Source organism: Alligator sinensis, unplaced genomic scaffold (genome assembly GCF_000455745.1).
Source record: "Alligator sinensis unplaced genomic scaffold, ASM45574v1 scaffold111_1, whole genome shotgun sequence".
Lineage (NCBI taxonomy): Eukaryota > Metazoa > Chordata > Crocodylia > Alligatoridae > Alligator > Alligator sinensis.
In genome coordinates, this window is record NW_005841875.1 from 4251265 (window position 1) to 4273269 (window position 22005).

General features: G+C 38.4%; 1 protein-coding gene across 8 annotated transcripts in view; it reads right to left on the reverse strand.

Moving 5' to 3' along the window:
• The window catches only part of RAPGEF6 (Rap guanine nucleotide exchange factor 6), a 232809-nt gene that overhangs the window by 17577 nt on the left and 193227 nt on the right, over nt 1-22005 (reverse strand). For 3 of the 8 annotated variants that reach the window (XM_025196068.1, XM_014527876.2, XM_025196066.1), the window contains 8 exons: nt 16872-17083; nt 15939-16062; nt 13490-13513; nt 11329-11382; nt 9348-9568; nt 5737-5928; nt 1653-1784; nt 139-252 (listed from right to left, as the gene is read on the reverse strand). In XM_025196068.1, the coding sequence (XP_025051853.1) occupies nt 139-252; nt 1653-1784; nt 5737-5928; nt 9348-9568; nt 11329-11382; nt 13490-13513; nt 15939-16062; nt 16872-17083 (1073 nt within the window). The remainder of the gene's footprint in view (nt 1-138; nt 253-1652; nt 1785-5736; nt 5929-9347; nt 9569-11328; nt 11383-13489; nt 13514-15938; nt 16063-16871; nt 17084-22005) is intronic. The other 5 variants (XM_025196069.1, XM_014527874.2, XM_025196070.1 and 2 more) reach the window with 3 other exon arrangements.

The following is a 22005-nucleotide window of genomic DNA, read 5'->3' on the forward strand; positions in this document are numbered from 1 at the left end:
ATCTGAGTCTCTTTCTGTTCGTACTCTCAAGTTCTGCTTCATTTCTATCTGCCTCATAGTCTCTCTTTTCACTGCCTCTAGAAGTATGTGTCATTCCGTCAGTGATCTCCCGAATTTTCTTTTGCAAATAAGTCCCACCTATTCCATAGCTGCGTTGCCCACTGTTCTTGTTACTGGTTTCACTGGCAAGCGATGAAGAGGATCCAGAAAGATTCATCTGACTGCAATTATCAGACCTCTGGATGTTACCAACTAAAAAAGAAATATAAAACATACAGACACTGGTAAAATGACATAACATGAACGGTAGTAAACTTTTTGACTTTGAGCTAATATATATGGGCTTTTCCCTCCTTTTAAATGGCACTGGGGTATAGCTCAAGAGAGAAAAACCCTGTAATTGAAGAGCTAAGTGAAGAGTATTCACGATGGGGTATTTCAATTGCTTATGAAGTGCACATCTAATTTTAGTAAAGTAATGAATTGTTAGCACAACAGACAGGACTGGATACAGATTGATCAAAACAAGTTAGTGATAAAAGAAAAGAAACAAGTTGAAAGCAAGTCAAACTAATGAAATAACCTTAAGAAACACAACATGGCTTCCACGGAACCAGATAAAAGTTAATAGAAATCACATGTTTTTAAGACACACAGAAGCAAAAGAAAGCCTTGAAAGCCCCAGCGTAGATCAAGAATTGGCACTAGGTCCAAGTAATAAAGCCACAAAGACACTTCTCATGCATATACTGTGAAAAAAATATATCAGTCATCCTCTTAAATGAAACAGTGTCTTATGATGGCAGAAAAAGATTCTCACGACATTCTTTGTCCAGTATGATCGGCCACTGAAACGGGCAAGAAGATTCAATAATGGACTTTTCTGGGACTTTTCTCCAATTGCTGAATCCTATTCTGTAGAGCCACAGAAGATGGTGGCACAATATCATCAGAGCACAGTGCAGCAAAAATTAGAATTTGATTAGAAATTTTTTTTGGTGGGAGTGGGAAAGAAGTTATTAATACTTCTTGCAAGACTTATCTTAATTATTAAAACATAGTGAAGCTAATTAAAACAGGAAAAATCATAATATAGACTTACTGCATAATTAGAATCAAAGTTAAAGGGATGCTGATGGATTCCTTGACATACTTACTTTAACAGAGCACTTTAAATTTGCTATAACAGATGTGTACATAAACCCTCCAAAGTAAGCACTCAGATACAGGGTGACTTTTGTAAAACTCCTCAAGTGACAGGCATTTTATTCTCGTTTACTAAAGTAACTTAGGAGTCTATTACAATGAGTTATAATCAAACTTTGGTTCCAAATTACTTGTCACTTTTGAAAATGGGACTTGGCAGATAAAAATTTTCTAAAGCGCCTAATTTTGGGCTTAAATGTGAAAAATAATGCAACTAGAAAAATAAATCATATTATATTTTACTGAAATACATTCATCTACTCCTACCATCAAACCTTTTCATTCTAAAGCTACTGACAACATAAAGGCGCTATATATACCCCAGTTCCCAGAATCAATTAAAAGAATCACTGAAAATGCGGGTAGGGAATACCTATAGCAAAATCCTGAGTTCCTCAGATTAAAGCTTCAGTATAACATGTAAACATTCACTGAAATATCCATACCTTTGCGTGGAGAGCCCTGAGGAGATGCAAGAGGACTGGAGTGCAAAGAAGATGCCATAGACACAGCATCTTCTGCTGGTTTCTTACTTACTTCCTCCGACAAACTTAATGACTTCTGAGGAGAACCTGTATCTAAGCAAATGACAGAGAAATTGGCTATGCATTATCTTTCTTTCAAGCAGTACATTTAATATGTTTTAATTGCAACATTCAAAGTGTACAATGGTTAGTGTATTCTACTAAAAAACATGAAGAAAAAGAGGTGTGAAATGATCAAAGGGATGTGTAACACAGGAGTGGTCTGCCATTTCAAATTTAGCTCAAGCCTGTAGTGGCCAAAAGATATTACAATCTAATGGTTGCTCAGTGGTCCACCTGAAATGAGTTTAGTGGTTTCCAAGTGATAATTGGAACCATCACAAGTGACAGGCTGGTCGGCAGTTCTGGCAGACACCAAGGACTGAATTAAGCTATGGGATCTGAAGTCCTCTTCCAGAGCACTGCTGGGACAGTATGGAAAAGCATATGCTCGTAGCATGAAGAGGGTCAGTTCAAGAGACAAAGCGTATAGGGAGCACAGCTGAAGAAAAACATGGAACTGGACCTTTCCAATTCCCTACTGCAGGTTCTGTATAGGGTAGTATGTATTCTATTAAATTCCCACTATGTTTTTCATCTCAAGTACACAAGACAGACATAAGACCTCTCTGAGTAGCTGTATGGCAAACACAGCTTTAAGAATACTTCCAACTGTGTACGACTCATGGGCAAACTAGAAAACAACTGCATGCCATTTTCAACAGAAAATATTATAAGGCCAGACGGAAAGCTGCTTGAGGTCTGCAAGAAAAATACACTTCACAGGCATGCCTATCTATGTGTGTCTCAGCAATTATGAAGATTATTACATAATACATCGGACTAGATGATCTGCTCAGGTCCCCTCCGACCCTACTCCTATGAATCGATGACACGTGAAAATCAGGTTATTGTATATGCAAAAAGATCTTTGCGTGCACAGAAGAGACGGTTACATGCAGACCATTATAATTTTAGCTTCATGCTTATTCAAAAATTAACATCGAGCATTTAGGAGACAGATGTGATGTTTCATTTGCTTTAGGATTTTTATTGCATGTGACATATTAGAGCTTGCTCTCTACTCTTTGAATGAGCTGGTGAAAAAACCAGGGAAAAATTGTTTTCTGTAGACTAAAAGTTCAGCCATTTGCACAACATACACCTAAGAAGGGACAAATATTTGGCTTTCATATCCTGCAGCGTTCAGAAGAAATGCACTGAGAAATGCAATGATTCTTACTATATTTTATGAGTTCACTACACAATCATACCTCCCGCCCTCCCAAACAAATCTTTTCAAAGAAAGACTATTTTATCCTGAAAGCTGAGGAGTATTATAGACTTAGTATTGTATTTATGTCTCCCCAATTTACTTTGCCAGCTGTTAGTAGTCATACTGTGCAGTGAGCACACAAATACACAGATGTGAACTGTTATGTTCACAACACTGTTTAAGGAACAGTCTGATTTACAAGTGTTTGAGAGGGTGTGACTGACACTGGAATTGCTCCAGGATCCAAGAGGCCTGACCTCCAACAGTTCAACAGGTGTCCTAAGCTATTTTCACAAAGGGAGGTAAGACTAAGTGGAACCAGGCCCACTTAGGTCTGGCATGAAAGTTTCAATAGGGAGCTGAGTCTGATTTCAGATGATGCAGGGGATAAATAAAACCTAATATCATTTATGTATGTGGAGTTTAAATCTTACAGCCTGCATCTGACAGGAGTAAGAAAAAATTGGATAGCGTGCTTAATATAAAATGAGTTCTACCCCCTTAATGGCAGCATTTTAATGTATGTTTTATCTCCTTGGATTTGCATTTTAAAGGCAGTTATGCAAGTCACGTGGCATAACACACTTGATGTACCATGCTGCTTGCTAAGAAACCGAGAGCGACTTGCATCACGTGGTAAAGAACTGAAAGCCAACTCCGAAAATGCATCAAGCTATCTAAAGTCCAAGCAAGGCCAATTGAGCAATATTCCAAAGCTGCATCTAACTGCTTAACACCTACGCTTTAGCCAGAAAGCTTAACTAGAGTACCTAAGGCTGTGTGTAGACGAAATGAGACACACATGTGCACGACACTTTAAAGTGGGCTACATACTGCACATTAATTCCAGCCACTGTAGGAAATTCGGCGGCATAATGCCCCTTAAATGACTTGGGGTGCAAGAAACAAACTCCTTTGAGCCGCGGAGCAAAGCACCAGACCCACAGCTCTGCAGGAAGTCCTGCAGACAGCCTGGGAAAGCCAGCTCCGCCCAAGAAAAGCAGAGAGCCTGATCCTACTTTTTCTCCCCCACCCTGAAGCCTGCCTGCCTGCCTGAGCTACGCAGGGGCCCAGTGCTTCCCTCCACGGCTGCAGTGCCCCCTGGGATCGCCTGAGCTGGGTGCCTGCGGGTGGGTGTCCGCCGCTGCCATGGAGGGAAGCACCAAACCCCCTCCCCTCCACAGCTCAGGGACGGCTCCGCCTGCCAGCAGCTCACCCTACCCTCCCTGCCGGAGAGGCAGGTAAGGTGTGTGCATGACACAGGGGTTTAATCAGCCCTAAATTGAAGCACTGCTTTTTAAACCCCACCGCTTCAATTGAGGGCCCCCATTTCGTCTACACACACCCTCAAATTCTGCTACTGTGCTGCTGCGCAGACCCATATCTAACTCTATCTTGACTGAGATGCCTGACACCTATCACATGCCTGTGCACTTTGTCTATGTATTTTAATCACCTGTCCTTTAAAAAGAGAGTATAAGCAGCTCCTGGAGCAGGCACGAAAATCTAGGACTCTGCTCATCCCAATCCCAGGGGAATGCCCCCCCCCCGGAACAAAATCATGCTCGTTATTTGCTCTCCTTCCAGTCCCATAAACCTTGCATTCCTGTCTACGCAGTAATCCAACTTCAGTAAGAAAGATGGAAGAGATTTAAATATTTTTGCAGCAATTTCATGTATTGGCTTTAGAATCGGTAATTTTAGAAAACAAAGAAAATAGCTAAATAAAGTGCCATTTGATGCTCACTAAGAGTTACTAAAAAAATTAAAACATATATTTCATGTTAGACCATAATGCTATTACAATGGCTCTCCAAGCCTTGAAATATTAAATTTCCTGTGATTTATTTTTGTGATTACACTCCCTAAAATATATTATATTAATTATGTTATGAAGGTAAATAAGTAATATAATTCTACTCAGTTTGGTAAGAGTCCCATTCAGGAAAAGAGCAAAAACTTGTTAGGCACAACGTTAAATCAATTGTTACCTGACTGGTTTTGTTGGCGGGCTTAGGATCACTTTCATTAGCCTGGTTTAGAAACTAAAGCAAGCTAACTTTTTCAAATACTACTCTTTGTAGCAATGTTTTTCTTCTTGCTAATTTATAAATTAGGGAAGAGGCCTATAAAATTAAAGCAAGAGAGCATCTTTACAGACGCTGGGAATCTCATAATTAAAACATTAAGAACAAAGACATGAGCAAGTAATTCAGACTACCTTTCATATCCTCTTTTGAGATGCACGTTATGGCCAGGCACAGACATTACACTTGTACTGGTATCAGTGATCAGAAACCAGTCTTTACTCATAACAGAACAAAGTTCAGCATACAGGCTGGTTTAAAAATGGCAGAACCTGGTCTAAGATTTACCCCTTCCCCCTCCACTAAAGGGCAAATACATGTTATGTTCACTACCAATCTAAACTACACCACTTACAGAAAACCATGCAACTTAGATCAATTCTGTGCCGGACTTTTTCAATGTCTGTACCTAGCCCATGTTTTGTTATACAGCTAAATGGAAATGTATTTGAGACGTTCTGTAGGTGAAAAGGATACAGAAAACCTTAAAATACAGAACGTATTGTATAGGTAAGTATATTTACTTGCATAACGAGTATTTCAAATATTTGGTTGTTGTGGAATGCAACTCCTCTCTTTACTGAACTGACACAATACACAACTTAGAAAACTGAAAATGTGAAAATAAATTGCAAATACTCACTAAAAGTGACGTGGTCCTTTGCTGGTCCCTTTTTTCTAATGGGATACAAATTAACAGCAGGAACTTGAAGAACTTGGCTCATTCTGTTTTGCTGATGCTGCTGAACTTTTGTGGTTTGGCCAACTGACCTCAAGGGTACTGGAGACATTTCTGAGGATTTCCCACCTCTTCTCTCACTTAAATTCTTTGTCACTGTTTTAAAGGAAAAAAATCCCAGAAAATAACCAATCTTCCACTCTAAACAGTAAAATTGTTATAGTTATCTTGAAGACATCAGCCAGACAATAGCAGCCACATTTGAACATTTTATCATATGGCAAAAGTAGATGCAATCAATTCAAGGTGCTCCTGACTTCTTTAATTTTTACATTAAGGCCTCCAAAATCTCTCTTAAAACATTCCTAAAACTCTTCAGAATAGTCATACAGGCAAAATGACAAAGCAAAAATGGTCTGGTTTACTCATTTTATCTGAACTCCACAGAGAAAATATTGTATTACTGCAAGCATACAAGTGTTCCCTTGTGAAAAGCCTAAGCACAACACACAGGACAGAAAATAGATGCTTGTCCTTCACATGGCATTACAAAACTCTCACTAGGTGGCACACTGTACTTGTAGCACAAGATGAATTGTTTCAGTTTTTACTTCAACTACTATGCAATTACTAAACTTGTTTTCGAGTTAGTGCCATTTATGAAGCTGAATTTTTCCCTTAAATCAACTCTGCAATATCTGGATTACAGAACTGGAGCCACTGCTATTCTGGCAACCAGAGTCAGGGCTTCAAGCCTTCCTTCAAGCCTTGCTAGTATCAAGTCTTGCTTCAAGCAAAGTTGGGAGTATTTTCATATTCAGAAAACTACCTGAGAGGTAACGCATTTGTACCTTTCTGGAGGTCTGCAAAAAAGATTACCTACACTAGGGTAGAAGTCCATGAATCAAGCCTCTGACTCAGGAGGACATTTAAACATGAGCCTAAATTTAAGAGTGCGAGTAAACCCATTGAACGCACTAGGATCAACACAAGTGCTGCAAGTTAGGTGCATGCTTAAGTAGCTTGCTAAACTGAGGCCACGTTTCTTGCTAAACCGAGGCCACTGTGCCACATTTCTTTTCATTCACTATTTCCTTAGCAGGGTAAGAGTCAGAAAAGAGAATTAATATCTTACTGGGATAGGTAAAACTAGTTCTTAACGTGAAACACTGGCTGGAGTCTATATTTGACAGCTGAGAATAGAGCATGCCTGGTCACCTATATTCAAGTCTTCCACTTGCACAAGTTGTTCACTGCTTATGTTTTAAGATGACTGGTACAGGATTCCAAAGCAACTCCTCCTAGCTGGTTAGTGTAAATCAACCGATGCATCTCAAGCAAAACTAAGGAAGTTATTCTCCTGCTCTACTTGGCATTCGTGAGGCCACAGCTGGAGTACTGCGTCGAGTTCTGGGTGCCATGCTTCAAGAAAGACGTGGAGAAGCTTGAGAGAGTCCAGAGAAGAGCCACTCGTATGATTAGAGGCGTGAAGAACAAGCCATACAAGGAAAGGCTGACAGATATGGGATTGTTCAGCTTAAAAAAAGAGAAGACTTTGGGGGGATTTGGTGGCAGCTTACAAATATATATCAGAGCTGAGCATCATGGGCTAGGTGAACAACTATTCATCAAAGCGTCCTGGGGAAAACCAGGAGCAACGGTCAAACTCCTAAAAAAAGGTTTCAGACTGGATACAAGGAAAAACTTCTCCATGGTTCATGTGACCAGACTCTGGAATAGACTCCCAGCAGTGAGGAAGGGGTGCAGGCACCTACCCTGGAGATCCTCAAAAGGAGACTGGACACGCACCTTGCTGGGTTATTTGACCCCCGCAGTCTTTCCTGTCCAGAGCAGGGGGGCTGGACCCGATGATCTCACGAGGTCCCTTCCAGCCCTAAACTTCTGTGAATCTGTGAAACAGTTTCCTTGCCTCTTATTTCAGCTAGTTGGAAACCTTAGTAGAGCTCTCTATCACATTTACTCATGTGTACCCTCTTATAAAAGGCTCCCAAAAAGTAGACTTGGATTGCTTGGGCCCATAGAACAAAACAATCAATAAAGACCACAAACTTTTTATTGCTAAACAAATACCTAAACCTCCTGTTGCATAAACAGGACAGATAGTACTTGAAGTCTGGATACATGATTTATTTATGAGAATTGAAAGATGACCTCATAATGTTCATGTTTCTGCCACTTGGGCATAATAAGGTCATCTTTCAAGTCTGCATGTAAATCATATATTGAGACTTCATCTTTATATGTTCTATTATTTATTGACACTGCTACAGAAAATGGAACATAAAAATAAAATGTAGTTTCTGCCTTTAAGCATGAACTTAATGTGCTATTACCATATTTGCTGAACAGATAGGACAAGTAACAGAAAGGCTCTGTTAATATTTTGCATCTCTCTCTCAAGGACAGCTGTTTTGTTTCTTTAGGTGTTTAGCAGAGTTTCAAATGCAATGAGAGAATATATATGGATTTCATGTCCTTAACTAGGCACAAGTATGCCCATCTGCCAGAGTTTCAAAGAACTACCATTACTAAAATAAACTAGTCACATTCTCTTAGTACTGTTAACCCATTAGTAATATGAGCATATTATTTCTTGTATCATAAAGGACTTGAGATGTCTATTTAGCTATTGAAGTGCTCCGAAATCCTCAGCTGCAAGCCAGTCAACAAGTGTACAGTGTTAATCTCACCTGCTAATGTACATTTTTTTCTTTTGCTAAGTAACCTCAATTTCTTTAAGCCATGTCAAATAATTAAATATCTAAATCACATGGAATTATAATGCTTATTTTAAAAATCTAGAAATGTACTGAATTGTCGGGCTATTCAGCTACGATCTAGTTTAGACTATATTTAATTAGGCTGTTTCACGGGAATTCAGTTTGCAAGTTCTCTTGCCACAACCCTTCATTTCTGATTATCAAGTTGTATCAAGCTCATCAGTCAATATTGGCATACCTCTCCTTTCTGCTGCTGTTCTCTTATTTTAAGCCATAATACATGAATTAGCTTATCTGTACCTTTCCACAGACAGATTCTATATTGGTTTTGTGTCTTTTCATTTCCTCGCAGTTCATATTGTAAATGTTACTTCCATCTTTCCCTAATTCTGTAAATTGACAATGCGGCAAGAGCAGATCTAATGCACTATACAGTTCTTGGCTATACTGATCAAATGACGCACATCTTAACAAGTAAAGGTCAAAAATAAGGAGCCATCACTCCAAGCTTCTGCAAACTCAACCAAAAACAGAAGCCAATGCTGGGCTGCTGAAACTGCCCTAGCCAATTTGTTAGCATCTGCACTGGCAAACGTTTCTTATTGCAGATACTTTAGGAAAAAATAATTCTGAAGCTATGTTTGAGGGGTAAGCTTATCATTTTAAAATCTTGTATGCAACCAAGAAGTGACAATCTCTGAAGAGGATTGTGCTAGCAGAAGTAACACAAACATCCATTATGGTTTTAGCACATCATCATAATCAAAAAGGTTGGTAAGGCAAATGGGATAATCCATTTCTCTGGCGGACTGAAATGACGCTTGCTTTACTTACAAGTGCTATATGCAGGCTCGCACTGAAGTGACATGATCTGGAATTTTTCCTCATCAGTTTCTACATTCAGGTTGGACAGGTACTGCTTCACCTTTCTGGCCATCTGGGCATCCTCATATAGCTTCTTGGCATTAAGGAGCGAACTGCGTCGGGCACGTTTTTTGTGAGCACCTCCTTGAACATCGAGCATATTTGAGTTTGTGCTGCCCTGGCTCAGAGACCTACAAAATAATAAGAGTGCAAAGCAGTCAACTTCAGGTTTGCTTCAAGACTGAGGTGCTAAGTAGAATTTGCTGAAGCAGATTAATACCAAAACTCTTCAGTTAGGGCTAGTGCATGCTGATGCAAATGAGTTAGAGAGATGAATAGCATTAAAACAACATCTGTCTTAAAGTAATTTGGTAAAATTGATAGCAGCATTTTGAATCTGGAAAAGGATTGTACTCATGAAAGTGTGGAACTGGCAAGAACCAAAAAAAAATGCTGTGCAAGCTTCTAAACGGCTGTGCTAATGTAATGCATCTTAGTCTTGTTCTCCCAAATCCTTACTATATCAAGCCAAGCTTGAGCTGGCAGACAAATTTCGTAAAAACATTTAAATAGTTTAAGTCATTTCACCCCCCTGCCCCACAACTGACTAGTTCCCTGAGTCTGAACACACCTAACTCCTCAAGACTCAAATGACTACAAAGAAATAATTATTGAATTCTCCTACTATATCACTGAGCAATCCCAAAAATATAAGGAAATACTCAATTTGTAAAAAACAAAAAACAAAACGAAACCAAGAAAGGAAGTCAAGGTCTCATATATGCAAAGTTTATTAAACCACTCATAATTGATTTGTTTTGGCACCTACTAAGGATGGAGATTTTTTTTTAATTATGCTCCTCACAGAACTGGATTGACGTATAGAAAACAGTAGCTAGAGATGGACAGTGATATTCTAACCGCTGCTCTGGCTACCCAATCAACATGTTTAAGCCCAGACTGGACAGACCTCATCTATGGATAACTGTGACAGTTTTTCAATGCCCCTTCATTGCCCGTAAGGTCAAAGGACTCTCTTTTTTGAACAACTTGCTTCAGTTGGAAGTGGGACAGAAATCACCATTTGTTTAACTAGAACTGCCAAGGATTCATTTGACAGTTACTACTGTTGGTTACTATCCAACTTGGCTAGCTCTTCTAGCATCATAAAGTCTCACACTTTCTCAGCTGTGTGAGTATAACAGAAAACCTGTCCTGGTCAATAAAAAAAAAAAAAAAATCTGTTACAAATGTTGATCAAGGCAAACACATTGCAAGGTAACTTCTAAAACAAGCTTTAAATCAAATTTGTATAAACTATTCAAACGTGTATAAACTATGCCTAAAAGTATCCACAAGAATAAATATTTTCTTTTAAAAGTGAATTCGGTGTAAACAAATTTGCGAAGAGCAATGACTTGTTTAAGGAGTCATGCATGGCAGGATATACAGCCTCAGGTATACAGGAAGGCAAAAGACTAAATGATCTGGGTTGTCAAATAGCAATGTATCACAAAATTCACAGGAGAAGTTCAGGAGAAAGGAACCATAATAGGAAGATTCAGAAATAAGCCTATTGTTTAAAGAAAAAATTAACAGAGCTGGGCATGTTGAGCCTCAGGACAAGAAGAATAGGAGACATAGCCGTCTATTATACAAAGAATGGCATTTAAATCACTTACAGAGCTCAACCACTTTCATCAAATTTAGATTAATAATAGGATCAAGATGCAAAAGAAAGTTATAAGTTAAATATGTTAAAAAAAACCAAATATTTGTTACAGGCTTTCAAAGGGCACAAACTCACAAGAGGAGTTCTTGAATCATCATTGATTAGGTGCATTCAAACCTGGTGGAGGCACCAGTCAGAGATTTATGGCTAAGGAATAATGAAAGACTATACCTCGAACTGTATGAACCATGTAACTCGGTGATATTTAACAACTCCTACCTTGCTCTATGTTGGTGGCACCTGCTGTCAAGCCCTGAAACATGCATAGTCTGCCTGTGGGATGTGGAAGGGATTTTTTTTAGTATCTATTCTGTTACTGAAAATTGGAGAATGCATAGGTGAGAACTAGCTTCAAACTATAAATGGGATCATACCCTTTCTTGCTTGAATATGTATAAAGGAGACCCAAAAGATTCATTATCTTTTCTATTTTTATGGGGGGTTTTTTCCTTTAGAAATTCACGTTTTGAATTATTTTATGGAATACAAGCCACCATCATTCTTCTATGGAATATGAGAATCTTTTATGGATGCCCTGAGAACTAATGGATTTATGTCCTCAAAGGGACAAGAGTTGCTATTAATTTCAATTAATTTCATTGATCATACTTCTTCAGTAGCATAAGTTGGGGGGGTGGGGGGAAGAGGAAGGGAATAACCAGATCGGAAGCCTCAGGTGCCACCTTTTCAGGGGAAGGGGATCAAAATATAACTGCTGCCACAGCTAGCCAAACCACAACTGATGACAGCTCGGCAATAAGTGTTGCCTTGTGCAGAGCCACTTCCCAAGGTGCCAAGCTGCCCTGTAACACCTCTGTCCTGCTTTCTCGGTTTTAATGGTTTTAGCTCCTATTTTGCATTCCTTATACAATAGGGCTGTGCGAAACAGCACCGTTTCGTTTCAACTTCCGTTTCGAGTTTCGTTTTGAAAGCACTGTTCCGTTTTGTTTCGTCAAAACTGTTTCGCTGTTTCAACATTTTGCCCATAGGCTATAATGTGGAAGCACAAAACTGTCTGTAACTTTGTCACTTCTTGCCTGATTTGGATGAACCTTTCAGGGATGGCAGTCCCTTCTGAGGGGCATGAAGCCTGCCAAGTTTCAAGGAGATAGGCGCAGGATGGGAAATTGCACCTCCAACTCCTGAAAGCAAACCTCGTGTCATGTGTGAGTTAAGGCGCAGCAGGGTGAAAACTGCAGGGATTGTAGCTCCTGCTGAGGCCATGGAGCCTGCCAGCTTCCAAGGAGATAGGTGCAGGGGTTTCTCGGAAAGTGCACCTCAGGCTGCTGACAAACAAAACTTGTGGCATGTGTGACTGTGTGTGTGTTAAGGCACAGTGGGGTGAAAACTGCAGGGACGGTAGCTCCTGCTGAGGCCGTGAAGCCTGCCAAGTTTCAAGGAGATAGGTGCAGGGGTTTCTGGGAAAGTGCACCTCAAACTGTTCACAGCAAATATTGTGCCACTTGTAAGTGTGAAGGTACAAAGAAAGCTCAGTTCAGACAGTGCTTTATATGCTGTTTTTCCGTCCCTCCCCCAGAGCACTGGGGTTGGAAGGGACCTCAGGGAAGGATGACAGTCACTGACCAGCTACACAGTCAATATGAGAGCTGTCCTTCCCCCCCTCTTCCCCCTTCCTCTCTCTCTCCTTAGTTTTTCTTTAGCTGCAAGCAAGCACAGGTTCAAAACTCAAAACGTTTTGAAACGTTTCGACTGCCCTCGTTCGTTTCGAAGCTGTTTCAAAGCCTTTCGTTTCCTTCTGATGTCGCTGTTTCAAGCTCAAAACAAGTCGAAACAGCGTCAAAATGAAACAGGCAGTGAAATTTCGCACAGCCCTATTATACATCCAAAACTCCCAATGAAGCCAATGAGGATTTTGCAATGTGCCTCAAATGCAAGCCATGATACTTTGTAAGTCTGGTTTAAAAATACAAGATATTGCAATTAACAATTACAACTGAACCCCATACTTTGAGATGATTATAATTTTGCTAGCCCAATACATGTATACAGTATAAAACAATGCATGTTGATTTAAACTTTTCAGACAGGTTTTAAAAGTTGTTTTACTTTTTTTCAAAAATAGTTTTCATTTCACTGTAACTGGACATTTTTTTTTCTTCTGCAGTAAATTTCAGTTAAAGCAACTTATCTATAATATGAAGGTAACACAGGATCTTTATACCACAGGTATAAAGTTGACTGAAAAAAGTTTACCACCTTGTTTCTGTTTCCCCCTATGTCTGTATACCAAAAATAAGTATTGCAGGGTTAATAAAATGCATGCTGTATTTCAGAAGCATGCACTAATGAGAAGGATGCAGTATGTTAAGAGTTTGCATAACCTTTATTTTATCTTAGTTGCATTCATCTCTACACTTACCCCAAACTCCTCCACCTCTTCTTCCTGTAAGCAAGAGCCATATACATTGAAGCATGTATTTGAACAGAAAAGCACAGGAAAAATATCACAGTTGAGAGTCAGGAAGAAAGATGTAGACAGGAAAGTCCAGAAAAGAAAAATTTCTATCAGGCAAAAATACTTCTCAAACAATAACACAAGACTTTAATGGAACAGTTGGGGAGGACACTTTACAACACTAGAATGAATACAGAAGAACATACAGCAGGCTTTTCAGTTTTAAACCTTCATGTTTAAAACTAAACTCCAGTTAAATTTTCACATTAAATAGCCCCCACAAATGAGTTTACTTTGTGGATGACGGCTTTGTATTTTTTAGAGCTTTGATAGTTTTGTATTTTTCAGAAAGGTTCAAACTGCAGTAAGTATAACAAGATTAATTTAATTTAGTGCAGTATGACCATTATAATCCTAATGGGTAACAAGACCCTTACAAATGGATATTATGCTTTTTCATTTTGATTTGCTGGAAAAAAAAATTGCCAAATAAATGCTGGAGAATTAAATGTCCTATCCTAATTGGTAATAAACTTGTCAAAGGACTTGAATTAGCACTTCTTGTTCATTTGTGTTCTACAAACAAAAACGTTTTACTGGAGCTTTCACAGGACAGGGAAACCAATTGACTAGGACAGAAGCAACAATGAAAATGAATGTAAATGAACTGAAAACAATCTTTTCTCCATTAATTTCTGATTCCACTTGTAACAATAGTACACTAAGCATTTTCTGAGAGCATTTTGATAGTTAAATTGATGCACTCCTTTAATAAGCACATTGTAATTTAGAAACATAAAATCCTAAGTATTTATTGGTTATTTTTAAATATAATAATTAAACCATTAATGAAGCATTTAGTCAACAAGGGAAATGTTTATAGACCCAATCTGTACATACGTTTTACGCATATAACAAATGGTTTCTACGCCACTAATTCATCAAGTTAATTATTTTTTAGCTTTTTATATTATTTTAAATACTGATGCTTATTTGTTCACACTATCATGAAAATGAACTCCCAGTCTGGAAAGTGAAGATCTTAAGATGACATAATGAGTCTCCACATGTATACCTTAGTACTTTCATATTAAATTTACTCTACTTTCTAGTAAAATTGTGCTTTTTTCAAAGTGCCAACTTGGAAGTTTCACCCTGACAAATGAAGGTCAAGCTGGCAACCATTAATGTAAAACTTCTGCAGGCAAAACTCTGCCTGAGAATCTCGTTTCTTCTCATTACGGCTTCATTTATTCCAATATGCTATTGCCTTCAGTTACACAGATGTAACTGAGGACATAATTTGAAGACAATTAAGACTGCACAGGTGGCTCATCAATGGGAACTTAGTTAACATTCTCACTGATGATTCATGAGATGCAATACAGTCCGTACTGCTCCCTCAAAACTGTTCTTGTTCTGAAGGATACAGTAGTAAAACCCTGTTTTCTCTTTGCTAAAATAACCCAAGTAATCCTATACTGATTGAGTATATGCAGAGCAGATCTCCTGACCCAGATGCTAATCATGTCATTTTCAAAGTCATAAAAAGTTAATTATTCAGTTTAGAGCATCCCCCTTGATCCAGCTGCCGCCAGTCACACAATAGCACTTGTGGCCTGCCCAGCACAAGCTAGTTTGGCAAGCTGCAGTAGGGCAGGGCAGAGGAATGCACATAGCATCTCCATGGATCACATGACTCAAACACATTACACAATTGGCACAAAGTAGCTGCTGCTTCTATTCGAGCCAATGGATTGTGAGCAACTTAACAGCTGTCTGGGGTCCAAACTGTAAGTGGCAGTGATTTCATTTGCAGTCCGTGTGCATACAGCATATAGAGAATGATGATGTTATTCCTGTGCTGCTACTACTACTGCTAACAAAACCCTCTTCACCTATCCCCTGACCAATTACAACTGGAAGAATGTTCCTGGGTTGCATAATGAAATTAATACTGTATTTTGCTACTATATCTCAAGATACTGGTCACATTACGGATAATCACCAGTCATATTTGTGCTTAAAAGCATGCTAAATATATATATGCTAATCTTACCATGTCCCATTTCAAATCATATTTTTTACTTTTAACTCTAATCACATCCAGCACAGGTAAGTCCTAGATGGAACCTCAAAACCTGGCCCAAATTAACCATTAATTGTTTTGTTAAGGGGAGAGCTATCTGTGTTAGTTTTAAAAATAAGCTAAACCATTTAATTTTAGTAGCATTAATGGTATCACCATAATGCAACTTCCTTTGGTACACGTTTCAGTTTGATATGTATTAATGAGAAATGAAATTAGTGGACTGTAAAACAAATTCATGCACACATACAAACCAACATCCCTACCCACAGTATCAAAGCTATCTTTAATCCTTTTTTTTTTTTTTTTTTTTTAATTGCACACCTTTGCCTGAACATTACAGCCGGATCCATGTTAGCAGAGGTCATTCTGATAACTTGCCGGATTTCTTTGGCAATCATTCTGAGTTTCTCAAAATTTACCAGGCCATCCACTTTGGAATCATTTCCTGTGCAATTTAAAACACAGACAAAAAGTATAAGCAACACAGAACTTTTCTAATAACACATTATTAATTCAAACATCAGTCAAAATCAGGAAGTAGCACAGTGGCAAAGCAGACGTGCCAGTTAAGCCCACTCAAAGTAATTTAGAAAGGCTAGCTCTGCCCTTGTTAGACCAATTCTAAAGTGGCAGCTGCCAGTAGGAGGAACATGGAATAACTTGACTAGGAACAATTTATCTTCATATGTTATATAACTATACAACTGACATCAGCAATGTTTGCCCTTTTAAAATTACTTCAAGCAATTCTGTGGCATTACATTTAAGGATATGGCATATTTGATATCCTTTAAAGTTGACTATTTGTAAATGGAAAACAGTGTTAAAAAGGGAGGTGTTATAAATAAATGGGAGTATTTTGAGTAGGAAGTGGTGCACCCTGTTAACTTTCTGCAAGCCACAACATGAAACTAACCCCACAAATATTACAGTAGAAACATACTGGAAGTAGCCCAATTATTGCTTAGCATAATCAAAAGCTCTTCCATCCTAACACTGGAGGTAGTGAAGATTCCAGCACAGCTTTTACAATATTAAGCATTTCCACCAATTTTTTTTGTCAAGGATCATCCTCTTCTATTATGCATTCTACATTTTATTTACTTTAGTTGGATTGATAGAGAGATAGAGGGTGCATCATACCACTGGTTTCTTCTTCTTAGTCATTTTCTACAGACCACCGGACAATGAGGAATAAAGGGTTAAAGTGTTATTCAGTGTCTTGCTTTATTACTTCCATATGTCTGGAGTTACCTTCATGTAGAAATGTAATATCCTTCTTGACAACGGGGAAGAGTGGAATAATTGGAGGCTGCATGCTCTGACTGCTAAGAATATTGCGATATTTTGCCATGTTTCTAGATGGATCAAAAAGATCCTGAAGGTCTCTGAAATGCTTTTCATACTTGCTAGGTAATTTTTCCCAGGTACCTCTGAGTCGTGCTACCGATGCCAGATTTAGCCCACTGTAAAAAAAGATATATTTTACATTAAAAGCTAAGTAGGATTTGTGGCATTCAGAAAGCTGGAAAGGGCCGTTTTATTTAGGCAAAATAGAGTTTCACAAAGTTGACCTGAAATCTGAGTGCTTCCTATACTGCCAGCATGTTATGAATAAACCATAGCAAGTGAAAATTAAAGTATAACAGTTGTTTCATAAAACACTAGTAAGAAGAATGTTTCTAAAGCAATCTATTACAATTATACATTACCAATGGCCACTTAACTTAGTAACCATTTTATGCCTGTAAAAATCTATACCACAGTAAGTCTAGAATGGATGAAAAGTTAATGAGGCAATTAGGAGGTCTAGTTGAAGTTACAGTAGCAAACCAAGCATGTGTAGCAGCACCCGGAGAATTTTAAGAGCACATCAAAAGCCTTTTAGATAAAGTACTGATGATTCAATAGAAGCAATAGAAATATTAAATCTTGTTACTGCATCTTTGATTTTTTTCTGATCATTGTAAAATACTCCCAAAGATTGTAGAGAGGTGTCAATTTTAGAAACTAAATTAAAATGTCCATCCTTTATGGCATAATTGCTGAAGTATCAGCTTACTTTAATAACTTCCTTGTTAGAGAGTGCTATATAGCCCCCAACAGTGCAAAATAGCAAGTGGAGTGCTATCCTGAATCAGGCATCAACAAAACTATAGGGTGAATCCTGATTTTCCAGAATCTCTATTGTCTAGGTTAAGAAGCAGAACACACAGCAATCTATACAAAGAGCTGGTTAACTTTGCAGTGCTGGCAGGTAAAAAAAAATGGCTTTGATGCATTCCCTGAACACATCTGGAAGGACAAATAGGTCATTTATATAGAGTAGAATGATTTTTACAAAAAGAAAAATATTACAACTGCCAAGAAAAGGATAGCTTGCCCCTCGCGCTCTCTCCCCCTCTCGTCTACATGCCCTTCTTACTATAGGAGTTGTTTCATTTCAGGAGATATACCATTTGAGTTCGGAGTCCACAAGTATTGCTCTTGGGCACCATTAGGCGGGTACCTAAATCAGCTGCATTCAGCCGCAGGCCCGTAACCTGTTTGCTCAAGTATCTGACCAGAACAAAATGTGTATGTACACTACATAATTTAACAATACAGAGGGGTCATATCTAACCTGTTGCTTTTAAGTCACTAAACCATGGTTTGCAGTTATTCACCATGATATCTCCCTATGAAACCCAAACAGTTCTCCCTTCATAAGTCTCAAGCAGATCCTAGAAAGACACCAAAAAATTAGGCCTCCTTGAAATATGACCAAAAAGGAATTAGCTATAATTTTGCTTATTCATTTTTTTACCTATACTCCCACAGAAATCAATGTGTGACGATTAACTTATTCTCTGGCACAAAAAATATGGTCCCCCCCCCTTTTTTTTTTAAGACCATAATTGAAATTGGGATTAATTCCTTTTCCCCATCACAATGCTTAACCTAGACAAGCAGATTAGGGCAATTAAATGCTGCATCACATTAAGTAAGGGAGTAAATAGCTTCTATCACTATGGCCAAAGGACACTACTGGAATTATGGAGGCACTTCTCATCCTTGACCTCCCTAATGCAAAGTGGGAATGCACCTGCTTGCAACCCATTAAGTGTGCGCATCCAGAGCTGCCTGCATGACCACCTAGGTCCTAGAGGTACTGGCCATATGGGATGGGCTGGGTCGCAGACTTCCCCTTCTCTGCGCCTCCCTGCAATTTGCCACTGGCCTCTCTCATTGGATGCAGTGGGAGAAAGACTCATTGCTCTTTACTCACTCCTCTCTTACAGGCACTCATGCAAGGCAGAGTGTTGGCCTTTAATACATTATCAGCACTCATTTCCAGCCCCGCAGAAGTGACTGAATTGAATTCTGGGATGTCAAAATCAGTTAAACACAGACAACGATCAAGACATATTTTGTTTGTGAAATAATTTGGCAGCCCTACAGAAAAGACGGCATCCTCAAAATGGACTTATTTGTCTATTCTTCTAAATGATTACCACATTAAATCCTTTAAATGTGAACAGTATTTTCAATTAGTACAGTTAAATCTTCCAAAGAATAGTTAATCCTCCAGCTGCAATATGGTTTTCATGATAAAACTTTTTAAAACCTTCCATTATAGTAAAATAGCCAAATTATAAAATCGATGAAACAATTTAATCCTTTAAGTGCTATACTATTTTTTCCCAGAAATTTCAGTTAGGAAAACAAAGCTGTTAACCCTGGAATAGCAACAGATTATGGCTTTTTACCTCTAGCTCACTACTTAAAAACCAACCTGAAAGGGCTCAATCTATAAAGAGTGATAAAAATCACACTATTGTCCTTAAGAAGAAACGCTGAAAGTGGTTAAGGTTGAAATTAATCCCAATTTTCTAATCATGGATGAAAACTTCATAAATGCTCAAGGCATTGTAAATCTGCGTTTCATCTGCTTATTGGTTTGTGTAAGGAACTACTGGTATAAGTATAGTTCTCAGTTTTAACAGTCTTTTGTGACATTGATGGGTTTACAAAGCTTGAGCAGAAGACATAATCCTTCTTAGTGGTCTCTTGTGGGAGGTATGTGCATTCACAGATTATTAATGAAAAGGCTACAAAAATAACATTTTTGGCATCAGATTCCGCACACAGGTGATACCAGAATTCTTTTCAATCAATTTATCAAGTTGCTAGCAATAACAACAGCAAATAGTGAGTAAATAAATGGATTTGTATTCACTATTTTTTAATAAACCTTACTTAAGGTAGGCTTGTACTGTGCTTGACACCTTTTGTCATTTTCTGAAACACTAATTTGCTCCAATTTGTCACAATACTTTTAATGGCCTTTAATCATATCAGTAATCTGCTTAAAACACAGTTACTATTTTTAGGGATACAGACAAGAACTATAAAATGTGCTAGTTTTACTGTCAGATTTGAAGCATTATGATTCTGAAATATAACGTGCTGCAAATTTTCTCATACAAGTCTGGTCTGCTAGTTTAATAAAATCACAGAGGTGTAGATGGGGTACTTGCACATAACATCCTAGTGCCCACAAATATTCAGAGCACTTCAACATTAATACAGAAGGACAGTCCTAAAAAAAAGAGTTGAAAATCTAAACAGCGGAAGCATTCTGTATAGATTAGAACACAAAGTAGGAAAAACCTTTGCTATTTTGTAAATCATGCAAAAATAAATCTAGAATATGATTTAAGCTGCAAAATAAGGCACACCTGAAATCATGTAATATATTTTTTATCATTCTAGTCATATTACAAGAAGATTATAGAAAATGTATAAGTGAGTGTGCTACTTGATACAAGGGGCTAATGGTCTTAGTTTGCCAGGTCATAGCAGCTTACACTGTATTCTTAAGATGATTCTTTCTAAAGAAAATGATGAAAATACTAAATATACAGCAAAACAACCGATAAGGTAGGAACCTCACTGAGTCTTAAATTCCCAAAGGGAAGAGAATGGTTCAGTGCAGCCTCTTGCATGCCAGGCATACAAGATAAGAAGGGACAAGCTTGAGCTGGGATAGTTGTCAGTACTAATGCAATTTAGGAGGATTTTGTTTTCACAGAACTACTTTATGTAAAAAATGACTATGAGTAACACTGACCCACTACTGTGATAGTCTGAAGTGGCAGACATGGCCCAGTGGATCTAAAGGAATATATAACTTTACTATCAATAAAGCCACCTGCAGTATACCCCAGGACACTAAGGAAAAATGGCTTAAATTACTGTATCAGAGTTGGCAAGTCTCTTAACCTATAACAGCTCAGTCTTAAAGATGAATCATGAAATGAAGGGAAAAAAAAAACACCTCTGTATATGCCACCTAGATCTGTTTACACATTTACAACGTCTAGTCCTAGGTGTCCCATCTGGTATGCTTTAGCTAGATGCTACCTTCCTTCTCCATGCTAAACCTCTCTCTCTAGACCTGGAAAGAGAAACTGCCAAGACAGTTTTCTTAAAAGTCTTTACTTCTCCCAGGGGATCCCTAAAGTTATATATTTCCTTATATGTGCATAAGCAGTATACAATGCAGTCACAGCCCTAAGTGTCCTACAGTATGACATAAAATATTTGTTCATGTAGAGAACTCCCTGATCATAGAAGTAGACATGGCTTTGTAAATTAAGCTAAAGCAGGGGCGGGCAATTATTTTGGGCGGAGGGCCACTTACTGAGTTTTGGCAAGCCATTGAGGGCTGCGTGACAGGCAGCCAGGCGCAGATAAATACTAATTTTCTAAATTTTTAGGGGCCCCGTGGGCTGGATAGAATGGCCTGGTGGCTCACATCTGGCCCATGGGCCGCATTTTGCCCACCCCTGGGCTAAAGGAATTAGAGGGGAAAGGAAAGAACTTCAAATACAGTATTCACAGAAACACTATTTGTATTTGACTGAAAAAAAATTAGTCCAGAGAGAAGTTCTTTATGTTTTTCTGACAAATAACAGGTGGACATACTCATTTGACTCATGCAATTTAAGTCAATGAAGTTGCATATGATGGCAATAAGAGACTGACCCCAAATGTAAAGACGACCTTGCATTTGCTAAAAGGAGAGAACAGAAATGAAGGTGGAGTGCCTGGGAAGAAAAAGAAACAAAATTAAAACGAGCAGATTTAAGATAAAACAGACTGGAGAAAGTTTGAGGGAAGAGAATATACAGATAGAAAAAAGAATATAACCTCATTTCAGGTTTGCTTCAAATGCACAGGAAGAAAGTAATACTGAGTAAGAAAAGGGGGAAAAGAAAGTAGAGTCAAAGGTTCAAGAGTACTTAGGACCGGGAGAAGCAAAGCAACCACGGAAAGCAGCAACCATGATCAGCAGGTTCTTGAGGTTTATAAAACTGGAAAAAACTTTAGTTTAATGTTCTCT